Source organism: Amblyraja radiata, chromosome 20 (assembly GCF_010909765.2).
Source record: "Amblyraja radiata isolate CabotCenter1 chromosome 20, sAmbRad1.1.pri, whole genome shotgun sequence".
Taxonomy (NCBI): domain Eukaryota; kingdom Metazoa; phylum Chordata; class Chondrichthyes; order Rajiformes; family Rajidae; genus Amblyraja; species Amblyraja radiata.
The window spans coordinates 20,009,538-20,023,794 of NC_045975.1; the positions used below are offsets into that span (position 1 = coordinate 20,009,538).

At 38.6% G+C, this 14,257-nt stretch overlaps 1 protein-coding gene across 2 annotated transcripts in view; it reads left to right on the forward strand.

Annotated features, from left to right (window-relative positions):
• Nucleotides 1-14,257, forward strand: part of lrp5 (LDL receptor related protein 5) — a 172,140-nt gene that overhangs the window by 153,272 nt on the left and 4,611 nt on the right. The window contains exons 13-22 of one of the 2 annotated variants that reach the window (XM_033038947.1): nucleotides 653-855; nucleotides 2,852-3,063; nucleotides 3,895-4,085; nucleotides 5,166-5,375; nucleotides 7,269-7,394; nucleotides 10,182-10,418; nucleotides 10,925-11,035; nucleotides 12,393-12,629; nucleotides 12,924-13,063; nucleotides 14,066-14,163. In XM_033038947.1, coding sequence (XP_032894838.1) covers nucleotides 653-855; nucleotides 2,852-3,063; nucleotides 3,895-4,085; nucleotides 5,166-5,375; nucleotides 7,269-7,394; nucleotides 10,182-10,418; nucleotides 10,925-11,035; nucleotides 12,393-12,629; nucleotides 12,924-13,063; nucleotides 14,066-14,163 — 1,765 coding nt within the window. Of the gene's footprint in view, nucleotides 1-652; nucleotides 856-2,851; nucleotides 3,064-3,894; nucleotides 4,086-5,165; nucleotides 5,376-7,268; nucleotides 7,395-10,181; nucleotides 10,419-10,924; nucleotides 11,036-12,389; nucleotides 12,630-12,923; nucleotides 13,064-14,065; nucleotides 14,164-14,257 lie in introns of both variants that reach the window. The other variant, XM_033038946.1, reaches the window with a different exon arrangement.

Here is a 14,257-nt window from a genome sequence, read left to right on the forward strand (position 1 = left end):
AACTGCTTCAGTGAAATGCAACTATATTCTTAATTGGAATATTATAAAGCAAGTGTCAATTGTTTGGGACATTGTCCCGCTATGACCCCACTGCAACTGAAATATAACGTTATTCATTCTAGGCAATCTATATCACGCAAATGTCAAATTTACAATTTACAATCTTATGTTGTTTCAAAAGTACATGCTGTTTCAAAAGTACATGCCATTAATAATCAAACCATGTATTTAACGTATCACATTTCATTGCACCAGCTAGCTATTCGTTACACCTACATTTGTCCAAACATTTTCAGTGATTTTTTTTTTTTGTCCTTGGTTGTTTAGAAAAGTAAACAGTGTATAAAATATTTAAATGCAGACTCTAAGCAAGATTTCTCTAGGTACAGAAAAACCTGAGGGACAGAAATTGCTTGAATTTGTTGTTTAACTGAGTACCTACAATCACAAGAAGCGTGTTTTGATTTATTCTTTAATAACAGTGAACACTGATAACGCTCGTACACTTACACCAAAGTCAAGGTTAACATTATCAGGCTGCGTCACAAAGTGATTTCCTCTTGCAGTTAATTGCCATAACTCAATTTTGAAACGTTTGACTATAACTGTTGTTTAATTATAATGCTTGCTTAACTTATTTCTACTATTTTAGCACCCATTAGTTTCTTGCTATTCAGTCAGAAGACTGCAATTAGTCGTATGATCTTGGATGACCAACAGAGTCCAGACATCATTTTGCCCATACATGGCTTGCGAAATGTGAAAGCAGTGGATTATGATGCTGTTGACAAGTTGATTTACTGGATAGATGGACGCCAAAATATCATCAAACGAGCTAGAGATGATGGCTCTCAGGCAAGTAGCTCAAGCTATCCTCATGAAGGGGACCTCATGACAGTAGAATTCTAATTTACTTTTGATCATACGGGTATCTCAACCCTCCTCGCATTTCCTCACTTTTCTTTCCTCTGTTCCTGAATCAGATGCACCTTCAACTTGATTGTGCCGAAACTGGCCTGACACCAACATCACTGTTCATGATCTCTGCCTGCCCACATTAATCTGGATCATTGCAGAGAGCTGATGTTGCTGACCTTCTGTGCCCAGGAGTTAGCAGCAAGTTGTAATGAGATCTCTACTTTGATGTAGTAATAGTCCTGTATCAATGCCAATGTCAAAACAACCTCTCAGTCTTTGACAGGAGACAAAGCTGGAGAAGGAGTATTGCCTTGCATCAAAGCCAGGACGGCATTTTATTTTAGTTTGTAAATGATCTCTGATATTCAGAGACATCTTAAGAGCTATTGAAAATTATGTAACTAATTGAAAGATTCAAAATGATAAGATAATTAAAGATAAATTGAAACATTTCTCATATCTGTAAACATATTGAGTTAAACTGAAATAATAATCAAAAACAAAGACACACATTGGAGCCCCATTAAAATGAATGGGATCTCTGATCTCTGATCTCATGCCAGATCTCACCAACATAGGATTAAAGAAGAACAAGATTGTCCAATATAATTCCAGCATGGAGTTCAGCAATCGATCAGAATGACAGGTATGCATCAAAGATGTTTTTACATGGGAATTGTAGAACACTGAACTGCTGGTCACAGGCAATGTAATTTTGCTAATTATAGTTGATAATATTATACGTGTAAAATGGGATTTGGTGGTTCATTCCAATAGTGTCCATATGAACAGCCCAAACAAACTTTATCCTCTCTTTCACTTTAGTATTTGTGGCATTCTGTTAGATGTCACCAAATTGTAGCCAGAATCAAGAAACCTATCCAATTTTAATCCGAGATTGTTAACCCTCTGGTTATTGGTAATCTCAGTGCATTACTGGAAAATGTGCTTTTGTTGTCCTTCATCCAATCACTCATTGCAGTTGTGCATTGGGCATTAGTGAAGATTCTAAATACCTAAGGTTGTATTATATTCACAATCAACATGTGCAAATTATTTAGCAGTACAATAGAATCCTGACTACAAATCATTTGTTGACTGTTCTAATTTTCAAGTTATTTTTACAGTTGATGTTATACATTTACTTAATAACTTACACCCGAGTACAAAACCAGGCATTGATTATCTTTGCATTCTCAGGTACAAATACAATTCTTATTGAGCTGTCTGTAAAACATCTACTTTGATAATTCCTCCATTTGACAGTTTTGAAATTCTTTGAGCTCTAAATATCACTTGCTGTTTTCTGAGAGAATTATCACTTTCATTCACTTTAAATGTGCTTTGTTCACATTCTGCCTGCCAACTAGTGTACTCGGAATTGAAGTAATACGAGGACATCTCCAACTTTTCCCTAAGTCATTGTCTTTGGTTGTGCCATTTGCCAATAGCCAGCATAAGACCAAGAGTTCCCTCATCAAGAAAACAAGGAACAAGGAATTCCAGGCGCTTTCTGTGTACTTTGATTCCATAGCTGATTCCTATTCATTTTTAATTTAGCCTCGAATGGAGATTTCATTGAAGCAGCCATTCTGAAATGTTGTTACATGAGTGCTGTATCGGGACATTAAACTGTAGGCACCCACACCTTGATTCTGTTGCAGAAGAAAGTGTGCATAACATTGTTGCTGTCAAACTCATTCACCACTAAGTAATAATACATTATATAAAGAATAATTCTGTAATTATTTTAATGAGAGGTAGTTTTGTTATATTGTGTATGTATTTTCATTTGAACAGAAAAACATTCCACTTCAAAACTAACAGAAATTATACGTGTTGTATTTAATGCTGTGAGGTAGTCACGTTATTGTCTCATAATTGTGTACAGTAACAGATAAATCAGTAACCTGTTTTTTGTTCCTTTATGTAGGCATTTGTGGTCGTTTCTGGGCCAAATCAAAGTCAAAATCCAGATATTCAACCCCGTGACTTAAGCCTTGACATCTACAGTCGGACTGTCTACTGGACATGTGAAACATCCAACACTGTAAATGTTAACAGGCTAGATGGAAAGCCCATTGGAATAGTCCTACGAGGAGAACATGATAGACCAAGAGCTATTGTTGTCAATGCAGAACGGGGGTAACTAATTTTCTGTTGTGTATTAATTGCTGAAGGCAACCTTAATGTTCAATGTTAATTGTCATATGTGATAACTTGCTTATGATTCAATTTAACACTTGGAGAAATTATTATTTTACAAAGTATCATTTTTTAATATTTTGTTTTATTGGGTCCATAGGGAATGGCAAAAGCCAGTAAACATGAAATGCAAGTGGAGAGACTCAATTGCATTTTCTTTTTCTCAAACACCTCTCAACTCCTTTTCAATCAATTCCCTCAGTCTCTCCATTGCTTCAGGGTTACAACACTGACTGTCCAACATTCAATCTTGAATGAGGCAAATGTTTTCCTAACTAAACACTAAGAAACATTAACTCTATGCACTCACATTGATTCCCACCCCTTGAACTGATACTGAACATGTTCTTCGCATCTTTGGCCCCGTGATGAATTTCCAATCCTGAATCCTCTGGCTCACAAATATAGTCTAATTCCACCATTACTTTCTTCATTACTGCACCCAACCTCCCCATCGCATATCCCCTCCACAACTTGCACTGAAATCTTCATTTGTTTATTACTTCCAGGTTTAATAACCAAAATGCTTTCTTTAGCTATGTTAGTGAAACTGCTAAGAATTGTTGCAAAATTATTTTATTTTTCCATTTATTTTACGTAAAGATATTTACTGAGCTACCCAGGATGTTGCCTGAATCACTGAATTACAGCAACACTTTGTGTAATTTTGTTTTAAACCAGCATCTGCTGTTCTTTGCTTCTCCATAGTAGTTTATTGAGTGTATAAATCCTGATCGCTATAATCCTTTGTTTAATCTTCCGTTTAAAAAGGTACATGTACATCACAAACATGCAGGAAAGATCCCCAAAAATTGAGCGAGCAGCACTTGACGGTACTGAAAGGGAAGTACTATTTTCAACTGGATTGATTCGGCCTGTTGACTTGGCAATTGACAATAAACTGGGAAAACTTTTTTGGGTAGATGCAGATCTAAAACGCATTGAAAGTAGCGATTTATCTGGTAAGTATCTGTTTTCTCTCTTTTTAGAAAACGACTCTTAGAATATCCTATTAAAATGTTCTATTTAAACTGATTCGCAGTTCTATATTACTTTGGCTTACTTTCAGTAAACGTTTCAATTCCACTTGTGTTATGGTTCTGCCATTATTTGATCTAATGTCGTTTGGCAAAGCTGCCAAACTGTCCTTTGGCAAAAATTATAAATTTATTATACATTTTATGGTATAATTTCCATCCTGTTATCTTACCGTCAACAGTACAGGACTCTTTGATTTTGAATGTCTACATTTACTCAAAATTAACAGAAGAAAATAAGAGGTTTCTTAAATAGATTATGTAACCAAATTTAAGTAGGATCAGTTCAAGCTACAAAACATTGTCTAAAAATGGATAAATAAATACGTTTATTGACTTAAAAAGTAGCACATTTAAAGATAGCTTCAAATATTTTACAGAATTAATACCACTGTTGCAGTATGGAGTGAGTGCATGGAATTGACACTTGTGCCTAGAAATTAAACCTATTTGCAACAAAAGTGTTATGTGTGCTCTGCATTTTGAAACCATTTTTCACCCTTGGATCACATTAATGATAATTTCCTGGTCAATTAATGACTATTTACAATTTGGTTTGGACACTAATGGACACAATCGCTTGAGAGCATCAGATGTGTTTCCAGCATCAGATAGCCATCTGATGATGTCACTGCTGTACAGCGACCATTTCTGTGTTTATAATCGGAAATTGGCTGTTAAATATGCAACCCACAAGCTGCATTTTTCAGTGACCTTAAACATGGGGTAAAACTTAACACGTTGACAATGAAATGCAAATTGAAGTATACCCAGTTGGATGGTTATGTTTTGCTCACAAACCCAGTCCTCCAATTCTGTCCACAAACGTCATTGACACAGATCTTTGTTGAAACTGCTTTGTGACAAAAACAAACACGTGCAAACCTGCATTCAAGTACTGGACTGTCCTACTAGTTTGTTTTATTGCTGTCATGTACAGTGTTTAATAGTTTCCTAACACAACCATTATTTTTAAATAGTAAACCTTCTCATGTTAAATTATAGGTGCTAACAGGCTGACCTTGCAAGATTCCAGCATTCTTCAGCCAATGGGGCTTGCTATACTTGGAAAACATATTTATTGGATTGACCGCCAGCAACAAATGATTGAGCGCATCGAGAAAACAAATGGAGATCAACGTACAAGGATTCAGGGCAGAATCGTTCATCTCACTGGTATTCACGCAGTGGAAGAGTTGGATGTGAAAGAATTCAGTATGTTTGCTTTATTTCATAATCTTGGTATTTTATAACGCATGCAATGAAAATATTTTACTATATCACAAACAATACTATGGTAATACCGCGGCATACATAAGGTTTACGGTCTGTAAACCCTTGTGTAAGTCAGATTTTATGCGTTAGAATAGAATAGAATATTCCTTTAATAATCCTTTTCAGGAAATTATTTGCCACGACAGCTTCAAGACAAACATAACATAACACCACGCTTTCATACATAACAAGTTAAAATACGTTAAAATACAAGTTAAAATACAATTAATTAAAAAAAGTGCAGTTATTTGTGCTCATTAAAAAGTCTTATTGCAGCTGGTAAACAGGACTTCCTGTATCTCTCCGTTTTGCACATTGGTGCAATCAGCCTCTTGCTGAAGATACTGCTCTTGATCACCTTCAGGGCATGGAGTGGGTGAGTGGGGTTTGTCATTATGGAACCTAGTTTATTTAAAGTTCTGGCCTCTGCCACCTGCTGGACCGTTCGTTGCTCAGCCCCGACCACTGAGCCGGCCTTCCTAATTAGTTTGTCCAATCTGTTTTTATCCGCTATACGGGCGCCATCTCCCCAACAGGCCACAGCAAAGAACAGAGCACTGGCCACCACTGAATGGTAGACACTGCACAGTAGGGGTTGGCAGATATTAAAAGACCTCAGCCTCCTTAAAAAATACAGTCGGCTTTGTCCCCTCCTGTACACTGCCTCCATGTGACACTTCCAGTTCAGCTCACTGTCAAGCTGCACCCCAAGGTACCTGTGATTAGCAACCACCTCCAGCCTTAAATCTAGGTAGGAACTAAGAACTGCAGATGCTGGTTAATACACAAAAGGTCACAAAGTGCTGGAGTCACTCAGCAATCAGTCTGAAGAAGGGTCCCCACCCGAAATGTCACCTAGCCACGTTCATCAGAGATGCTGCCTGACTCGCTGAGTTTATCTAGCACCTTGTATCGTTTCATCTTAAAATAAAGCACTGATGCCACTGATCTGCACCAGCGAGCCCTTCCTCACCAGCTGTTGAACGGTCCAGTTGACGTGGCTGTTGTTGCGGCTCGCATTGTAGCCCCTGACCGACAGCTCTTTCTTGAAGCCTGAAGAAAGCGCTGTCCCCAGGAACTACAATGTGAGCCTCAACAACTGTTGTGTCAACCCGATGTTGTGGCAGCTAGTGAAGGACTCACTGGTGCACCTTGTGGAAGATGTTGGTGACTCGGCTGGAGGTTGCCCTCCACCACCTCCCTCCCTCCTCGCTCGCTTTTGCAGTGTCGCACTGTCAGTGGCCAAAACTGGAAGTGCAGCGAGTCCTGGTAACGCTTTATATCCATGAAGTGAACGGGAATCCCTCGCCATCGTCTCATTGCAAAAGCACAGGTCATTTAGGAAACGGGACCACCTACTGTGAATTGTTTACAAACATTCAAGTTTATATAAGTGTTTATGTAAGTCGGGAGTACTTGTATATTGAAAATTAAACAGCCCCTGCACAGATGGATTATTTTTACATCCCCATATTTAACAATGACATTGGTGTTTAATATTTTTCCCCAAGTCACAGAAATACAAAATGTTAATCTGCTTATAATTGCTGATATGCTTAATGCAACAAATTTTGTATTGTAAGAGTTAAAATATTAAATTGTAGTGAATGTGATCTTTAAATTTATTTGATTCTTCGGTACTTGATACTTTCATGTTAAATCTACTAACTGATCTTTTGAAACAAATCATATGTCCTAAATGTTTTTAACTTAATGTGCTGGCTCTAGCTATGTATTGAATGGCTGCTTGTCGGCCTAACTCACGATTAGGAACAAGATAAAGATGTGAAGCATTTATTGCTGGCACTGAATTCCTGGATTAATTCTCCACAGGTTCACATCCTTGTTCGCGTGATAATGGTGGCTGCTCACACATCTGCATTGCAAAAGGGGATGGCACTCCACGATGCTCGTGCCCTGTACACTTGGTGCTGTTACAGAACCTACTGACGTGTGGAGGTATTGCAGCTTTACACCATAGTATTGGTTCCTTCCTTTGATTTTCTTATCTTGATACAGGAAATTTGGAAATTGACATTAAAAATATTTTTTATTTTAGGTCACTGACCTACACATTCAAAGCTTCAAGCATGTGCAATCATGTTATTACTTTGAGGCAACATGTACAAAGGTCACATGTCTTAGTCCCTTAAACAGTGCTGCCTTGCACAATGAAGCAGACCTTTAATTGAGGGTTGAGGCATACTTGGGTATTAATTCAGGAAGCCTGATGAAACGTGGTCTGCTGCTGGGAGAGTGCTGCATTGATTTTCTGTTTCACCAGTTTGACAACCTTCTTGTTCCCTCTTCTTTCAAACCCACCTCTGATCCCTTATTCCTTCACAAATCCTTGCCTGATCCCTTCTCTTACCAGCTCCACTCCCTTCCCCTGACATTGGGCCAATGCTTTGAGGCCCCTTTATCATCCTGCCCCCTGATATTAGTTTAGTTTCGAGAAGCAGCGTGGTGACAAGCACTTCGGTCCACCATGTTCACGCCAATCAGAGATTACCCGTACACTAGTTCTATCCTACACACTAGGGACAATTTACAGAGGCCAATTAACCTACAAACCTGCATATCTTTGGAATGTGGGTGGAAACCATCCAGAGAAAACCCACGTGGTCACAGGGAGAACGTACAAATTCTGTACAGACAGCACCTATAGTCAGGTTTGAGCCTGGGTCTGTAGTGCTGTAAAGCAGCAATTCTACCGCTGCTCTGTTGTGCCAACCCATCCATGTTCTCAATCTCAACTGCATTCTCAATCTTCTCAACACTCCAATGATCAATGCTCCTCCAATCATCTCTACAACATCATCTCTGATCCTCTATCTACTACACAATCTTCTTTACCTCCAATCCTCACTCTGTAACCTCCACTTTGGTTTCTCCAGATTCCTCCTGACTCACTCAATATATTCTCCTTTATCCTTTCACTGTGTTCCTTCTCCATCCTCTCTACACTTCTGATCCAATCTACTCACAAATGGTTTCTTTATCCTCCCCGTCCTGACTTTACTCCCTGTTTTCTTACAGTAACACCATCTCATATGATTTACAAAGTACTAATTTCGCTGCAACAGTACATGTCCCAGTGAAAGGACTATGCAAGGTCTGTCAGTCACACATATTGTCTTGGGCCACAGTATGAAGATGATGTTACTGTTGGTGTACTTTGCACGATACTCTTGTGGACTTCTTCCTGCTCATGCATTATGTGAAAACCTGTCTTGTTTAAAAATGTGCAGAGACATTGAGAAGTATTTGCACTGCTGGGTGGGATGAACTTAACACATCCCACATACTAGTAATTGAAAAGCAAGAAACTGGATACTGGTTTACTTATGGCTAATTTCACTCTTGCCATCGGTATGAAGATATACGAGCCTGAAAATCATAATGCCCAGGTTCAGGAGCAGCTTCCTCCCAACCATCAGCCTGTTAAACACTACAGTCTCCAAATAAGCTCCAAATGACATTGACTTGGGGGGGGGATTGGTTCTGTCACTATGTTTAATATATGTTGTGCTGAGGCAAATGAGAATGTTATTATTCCGTTTTGGGACATATGACAATATGTCCCAAAACGGAATAATAACATTCTCATTTGCCTCAGCACAACATATATTAAACATAGTGACAGAACCAATCCCCCCCCCCCCAAGTCAATGTCATTTGGAGCTTATTTGGAGACTGTAGTGTTTAACAGGCTGATGGGACCAAAGAAGGACATAAAATGCTGGAGTAACTCGACGTGTCTGGAGAACATGGGTCGGTGATGTTTTGGGTCGAGACTCTTCTTCAGACTGATTGCAGGAGTGGGAGGAAAGAAAGCTAGAAGGACAAAACATGGCAGCTCACAGGTGCTCACATGCGCTCGGTCTGCCAGGACCGCATGAACTCTCAGTTGCTAATCATTTTAACTCCACTTCCTGTTCCCATTGCGCTCAGTCTGTCAGGGCCAGGGTTGCTGACAATTTAAACTTCCCATCTCATTCCTATACTGACCTTTCTGCTATGGCCCCCCTCCATTGGCAGAGTGCGGCCACACACAAACTGGAGGAACAGCACCATATATTCCATTTGGATAGCATTCACCTCAATGGTATGAACATTGAATTGTCCAGCTTTCGGTAACCACTGCAAACAACCCCACCTCCCATTTCTCCCCATAAACACCCCCACATTTTTTTCCACCCCCCTCTCCTCCCCTGAGACCTTGCACCCATCTCTCACCTCCCTCTCCACCTATATTCGTTAACAATCTGCACCGTGCCAATCTTCTAGCTACACGATTTACAACTCTCGAATCCCTTTTTCTCACACCTTGAGTGTGTTCATCTCTGGCCTTTGTCCAACCATCAGCCTATATTTAAAAAATAAAAGTTCTCTCGTTTTCACATATGAGCTGCCATGCTTTGTCCTGCCCTCCACACTTCTAGCTTTCTTTCCTCCCACCCCGGCAATCAGTCAGAAGAAGGGGCTCAACCCAAAATATCACCTGTCCTTGTTCTCCTGGAAAGCTGCATGGCCCACTGAGTTACTCCAGCATTTTGTGTCTCAATAGTAATTGATGCCAGCACATTGTGTTCTCATAACAAACCACTTGCCCTTTGATGATTTCTTGGTGTAATGATTGATGAATGGAAATTTTAGACTTCTTCTTTAGGAAAAGAGGGTAGAAAATAGACAACATCAAGAATTAAATGTTTACTGATTAGTTAAATGGAACAAATCTTTCAGAACCACCAACCTGTTCACCGGAGCAATTTACGTGTGCAACGGGGGAGATTGATTGTATCCCAATGGCATGGCGTTGTGATGGCTTTGCAGAATGCGATGATAACAGCGATGAGGAAAACTGCCCAGTCTGTTCTGCCAACCATTTTCAGTGTGAAAAGGGCCAATGCATAGATGGACGTTTACAGTGCAACGGTGAAGTAGATTGTCAAGATAAATCTGATGAGGAAAACTGCGATGGTAATTATTTTTTCTCATTTAATTATAAGCTTGTGCAAACTTTATGGGTCATGAGCATCAATGTGAACAGTGTATGTTGCTTTGCCTAAAAACCTCGTTAAAATCTGAACCTTTCACATTTTCGAGAGCAAAGGAAAATCTGAAGAATTTCCTTGCAAAATGCAAACTAAAGATTTCTGGTTCTGAACAAGGTTCTCTGATTGACTTGCGAAAATATATCCAAATCTAAATGGCAGGTTTCAGATCAGTGCAAATTAAATGCACAACATTGGTTATTTTTCATTCCTGGCAGGATTTTACCTAACACTTCATGTTCCATGTATATCCACTTTTCCCTTGACTAATAGAATTTAGTTCTGTTGTATGACATGATTAGCTGAATTCCTGCACGTGCTCTGAATTGTGTAGAATGCCAATGTAGAAGCATCACATGTTTTCAAACTTTAAAATTGATTGTTTTCTTCTGCAAAACCTATTGATAAATAAGCATTTTCCCTTCATTCCAGTCATTTGCCATCCGAACCAGTTCCGCTGCAACAGTGGTCAGTGCATTCTGAAGAAGCAGCGTTGCAATTCATTACCTGATTGTCTTGATGGATCAGATGAACTGCTTTGTGGTAAGTATCTGTTTACCTCAGTGTTTTTCGTTTCTATGGCCTTTGGAATGTACCACTGTGTACATTTTGCAGATGTATGAAGAATTTCTTTGAAACATGATCTCACATGAAAAATTGTTTGACATTCTTGCATTCATTATGATATTGAATGGAAAGTTCCTCTCTTTTCACACCCTATGTCACAAAACTGGTACAGCTAATGGGCACTACTGCATTATTATGACACAGTATTTGAAATGTTGGGATTTAGTTAGGATGTTACCAAATGGATATCATTTGGGGTAATTTATATGCCTGTCAAATTAAATGTTTCCATGTAAAACAAAATGGAGCTTGTTTATTTGGCATCCCATCCACTGGTTAAATTATTCATTCTCTTTATTACTGTTGCATTATGACTGTTATTTATCATCATAAAATGCATTGGAGTTATTTTAGGCCGAACTGACACCATCTACCAAACTACCATCAACAACAATAAAAGGAAGCACTAGGAAATTTGGTGGATTGCCCTCCAAGTCTCACACCAGATGACTTGGAAATATTGAGAAGGTGGTTCTCAAAACCAACTTGAGATAAATGCTTGCACAGATTAGCAGCATTGGACCTTTACATAGTGACCTCCTTTGCTGTACATCTCGAATTTAAAACCAAACATACCTCATTCATGTTGGTCTGAAGTTCACCAGTTTTGGGGTGAAATCAGTCCAATCTGTCTTTCAGCACTGCCAGCACTGCAGTGGGCCATTGTGAAGGGAGGCTCCCCAGGTAGATAGAAGTTCATGGAAGAAAGCAGATTTCAGGTCAATCGCTTTAATTTATGTGACAATGAAGGAAGAACAATATATTTCTAAGTCGGAAAAGCGTAGGACTTGGAGGGGAACCCACAGGTTTCCCCTGTCCTTTCGTTGTTGTTAATGGTGGCTTGGGAGATGCTGTCAGTGTGTCCTAAAGGAATAGCGAGTTATTGGCAGTAAACTCTCAGCTATCTGAATAGTGAATCACTGGTTGCATGAGAATTGTTCAGACGAAGGATTACTCCACATTACACACATGTAGTCTAAACATTACACAGACAAATTAAGAAGAGTTCACATTTTGCATTGAAGCCTTTTCAGAGAACTGAATATTTCAGCATTTTCAACTTCAGATTTGTAGTATCTGTAATATTTTTCCGTTGGATTTGTTTCATTTGTTGATTGTTGCTCCTACCTAATTGTATCACCTGATGACTTTAAAACAGCTTACCTGTCATTATATTTTAATTATAATTGCTACATAATTCTAAGATTTTATTTAACGATTGGCTTTATTTTGAAATATCACCTATGACAACATTCTGCATTCTCTCCAGCAGAATTAACTAAAGCCTCAATGAATGAGTTCCAGTCTCAGAGCAGTGCAATTGGCCCTGTGATTGGTATAATCCTTTCACTCTTTGTAATGGGTGCCATGTACTTCGTCTGCCAGCGAATTGTCTGTCGTCGATACAAAGGACCCAATGGACCTTTTCCACACGAATATATCAGTGGAACCCCGCATGTTCCCCTTAATTTTATTTCACCCACCAATTCTCAGCACGGCACATTTACTGGTAAGGAATCCTGCAGATTATCCATGATGTTAGTGATTGATTTTAGTGTTTGCTGTTGATTGTGCTTAATACAATGCATGTTTGAACAATATTTCAAATTTGTATTTAAATGTAACATGATATCTTCTGTTTCTTTGATGTTGAAATATAATATACACAGGATTGGCATTTTAAATTGCTAAAGTAATCCATAATGCCCAAGGTATAAATGGTTTTTTTTTAACTATTAAATTTACGAGTAAGCGATTGTTTCGACTAATTCATCATTTTGTACTTTTGAATTGCTCTGTGTAGGCATGTCATGTGGCAAATCCGTGATCAGCTCCATGAGTCTGATGGGAGGGAGCAGTGGTGCCCCATTGTATGACAGAAACCATGTGACAGGAGCGTCATCCAGCAGTTCATCGAGTACAAAAGGAACCTTCTACCCACAGGTGTGCACTTACTGCCCATTTACTATTACAGAAACATGTTTTATTATACTTCTGCTTTAATTCCACAAGAGGTGTATGATTCAGACTTGGGATGTTTTACTATTTCTTTTTTTCCTTTACATCTACGTTTTTCCTTTTGGCTTTACTTTGATGATAGGGCAATATGTGCAGTCAATATTTCAGGACAGAAAAGTCAGTATGGGAATGGTGGGAGCAATGGAGCTGCGAAGACATTGGGAAAATTCAAACCAAATCTTACACTTTAGATATTGTGGTGATATTACAACAAAAAAATAGGCCGGTGAAGCCTGCTCAAAAAAATTTTGTAAAAAAAGAAACAAACATACTTACCAGGTACTTCGTGGACAGTTAGGTGACCGTAGAAATTATTTCAGTTGTCGTCTCATACAGAACCTTAAATTTATTAAGAATAATTTGGCATCTGCAAGAACTTTCTCATGATTCCATGGAAAAAAGGCAAAGAGAGGATGTTGCAAAGAGTATTAAAATTTGGTCAAAACATGTGCTTTAAAATGTAGAGTTAAAATGTTTTTTAAATGCTTAGATTTATGATGAGAATGCTGGAAATTAAGACCACTGTAATTTAAGGCAGAGCAATTAATTATGGATTAGAATTGTGTGAGAGTTTAATGAAGGCCGAATTCTGAGTGTAATTTCAGAATAGGACAGGAGGAGATTAATGAGAGAGTGTAGGGTAAATGGGCTGGTGGATAGTGGACGTTTGTTTTCCTCATCTGATTATGATGGATTACCAACAGTAACAATCTACTGAGATTGAAGATTTCAGTTAGAAATTGAGAATCCAGTTAGCAAACCGATATTTAAGGGAAGATATGAAACTGAGACAGTATTAACCGCTCATTTATGTTCCTTATTTTAATCAATGAGTAAAGCACTTCGTAGTGAATGCTTTGCAGAAAGATACAAGCATATAAAATGTTTAGAAATAATTTTAATCACTCGTGCATTTTTTTCCAATAGATTTTAAACCCACCTCCATCCCCAGCAACTGATCGTTCTCTCTATAATACGGAAATGTGTTACTCCTCCAACAGTCCTTCCACTACCAGGTCTTACAGGTGTGTGTATCTGTGTTTTTGTACTTTTTTCGACCCAAGTGTTTTTTTATATTTACAAGCACTAAAATAGAGAATAGAGATACATTTACATTCT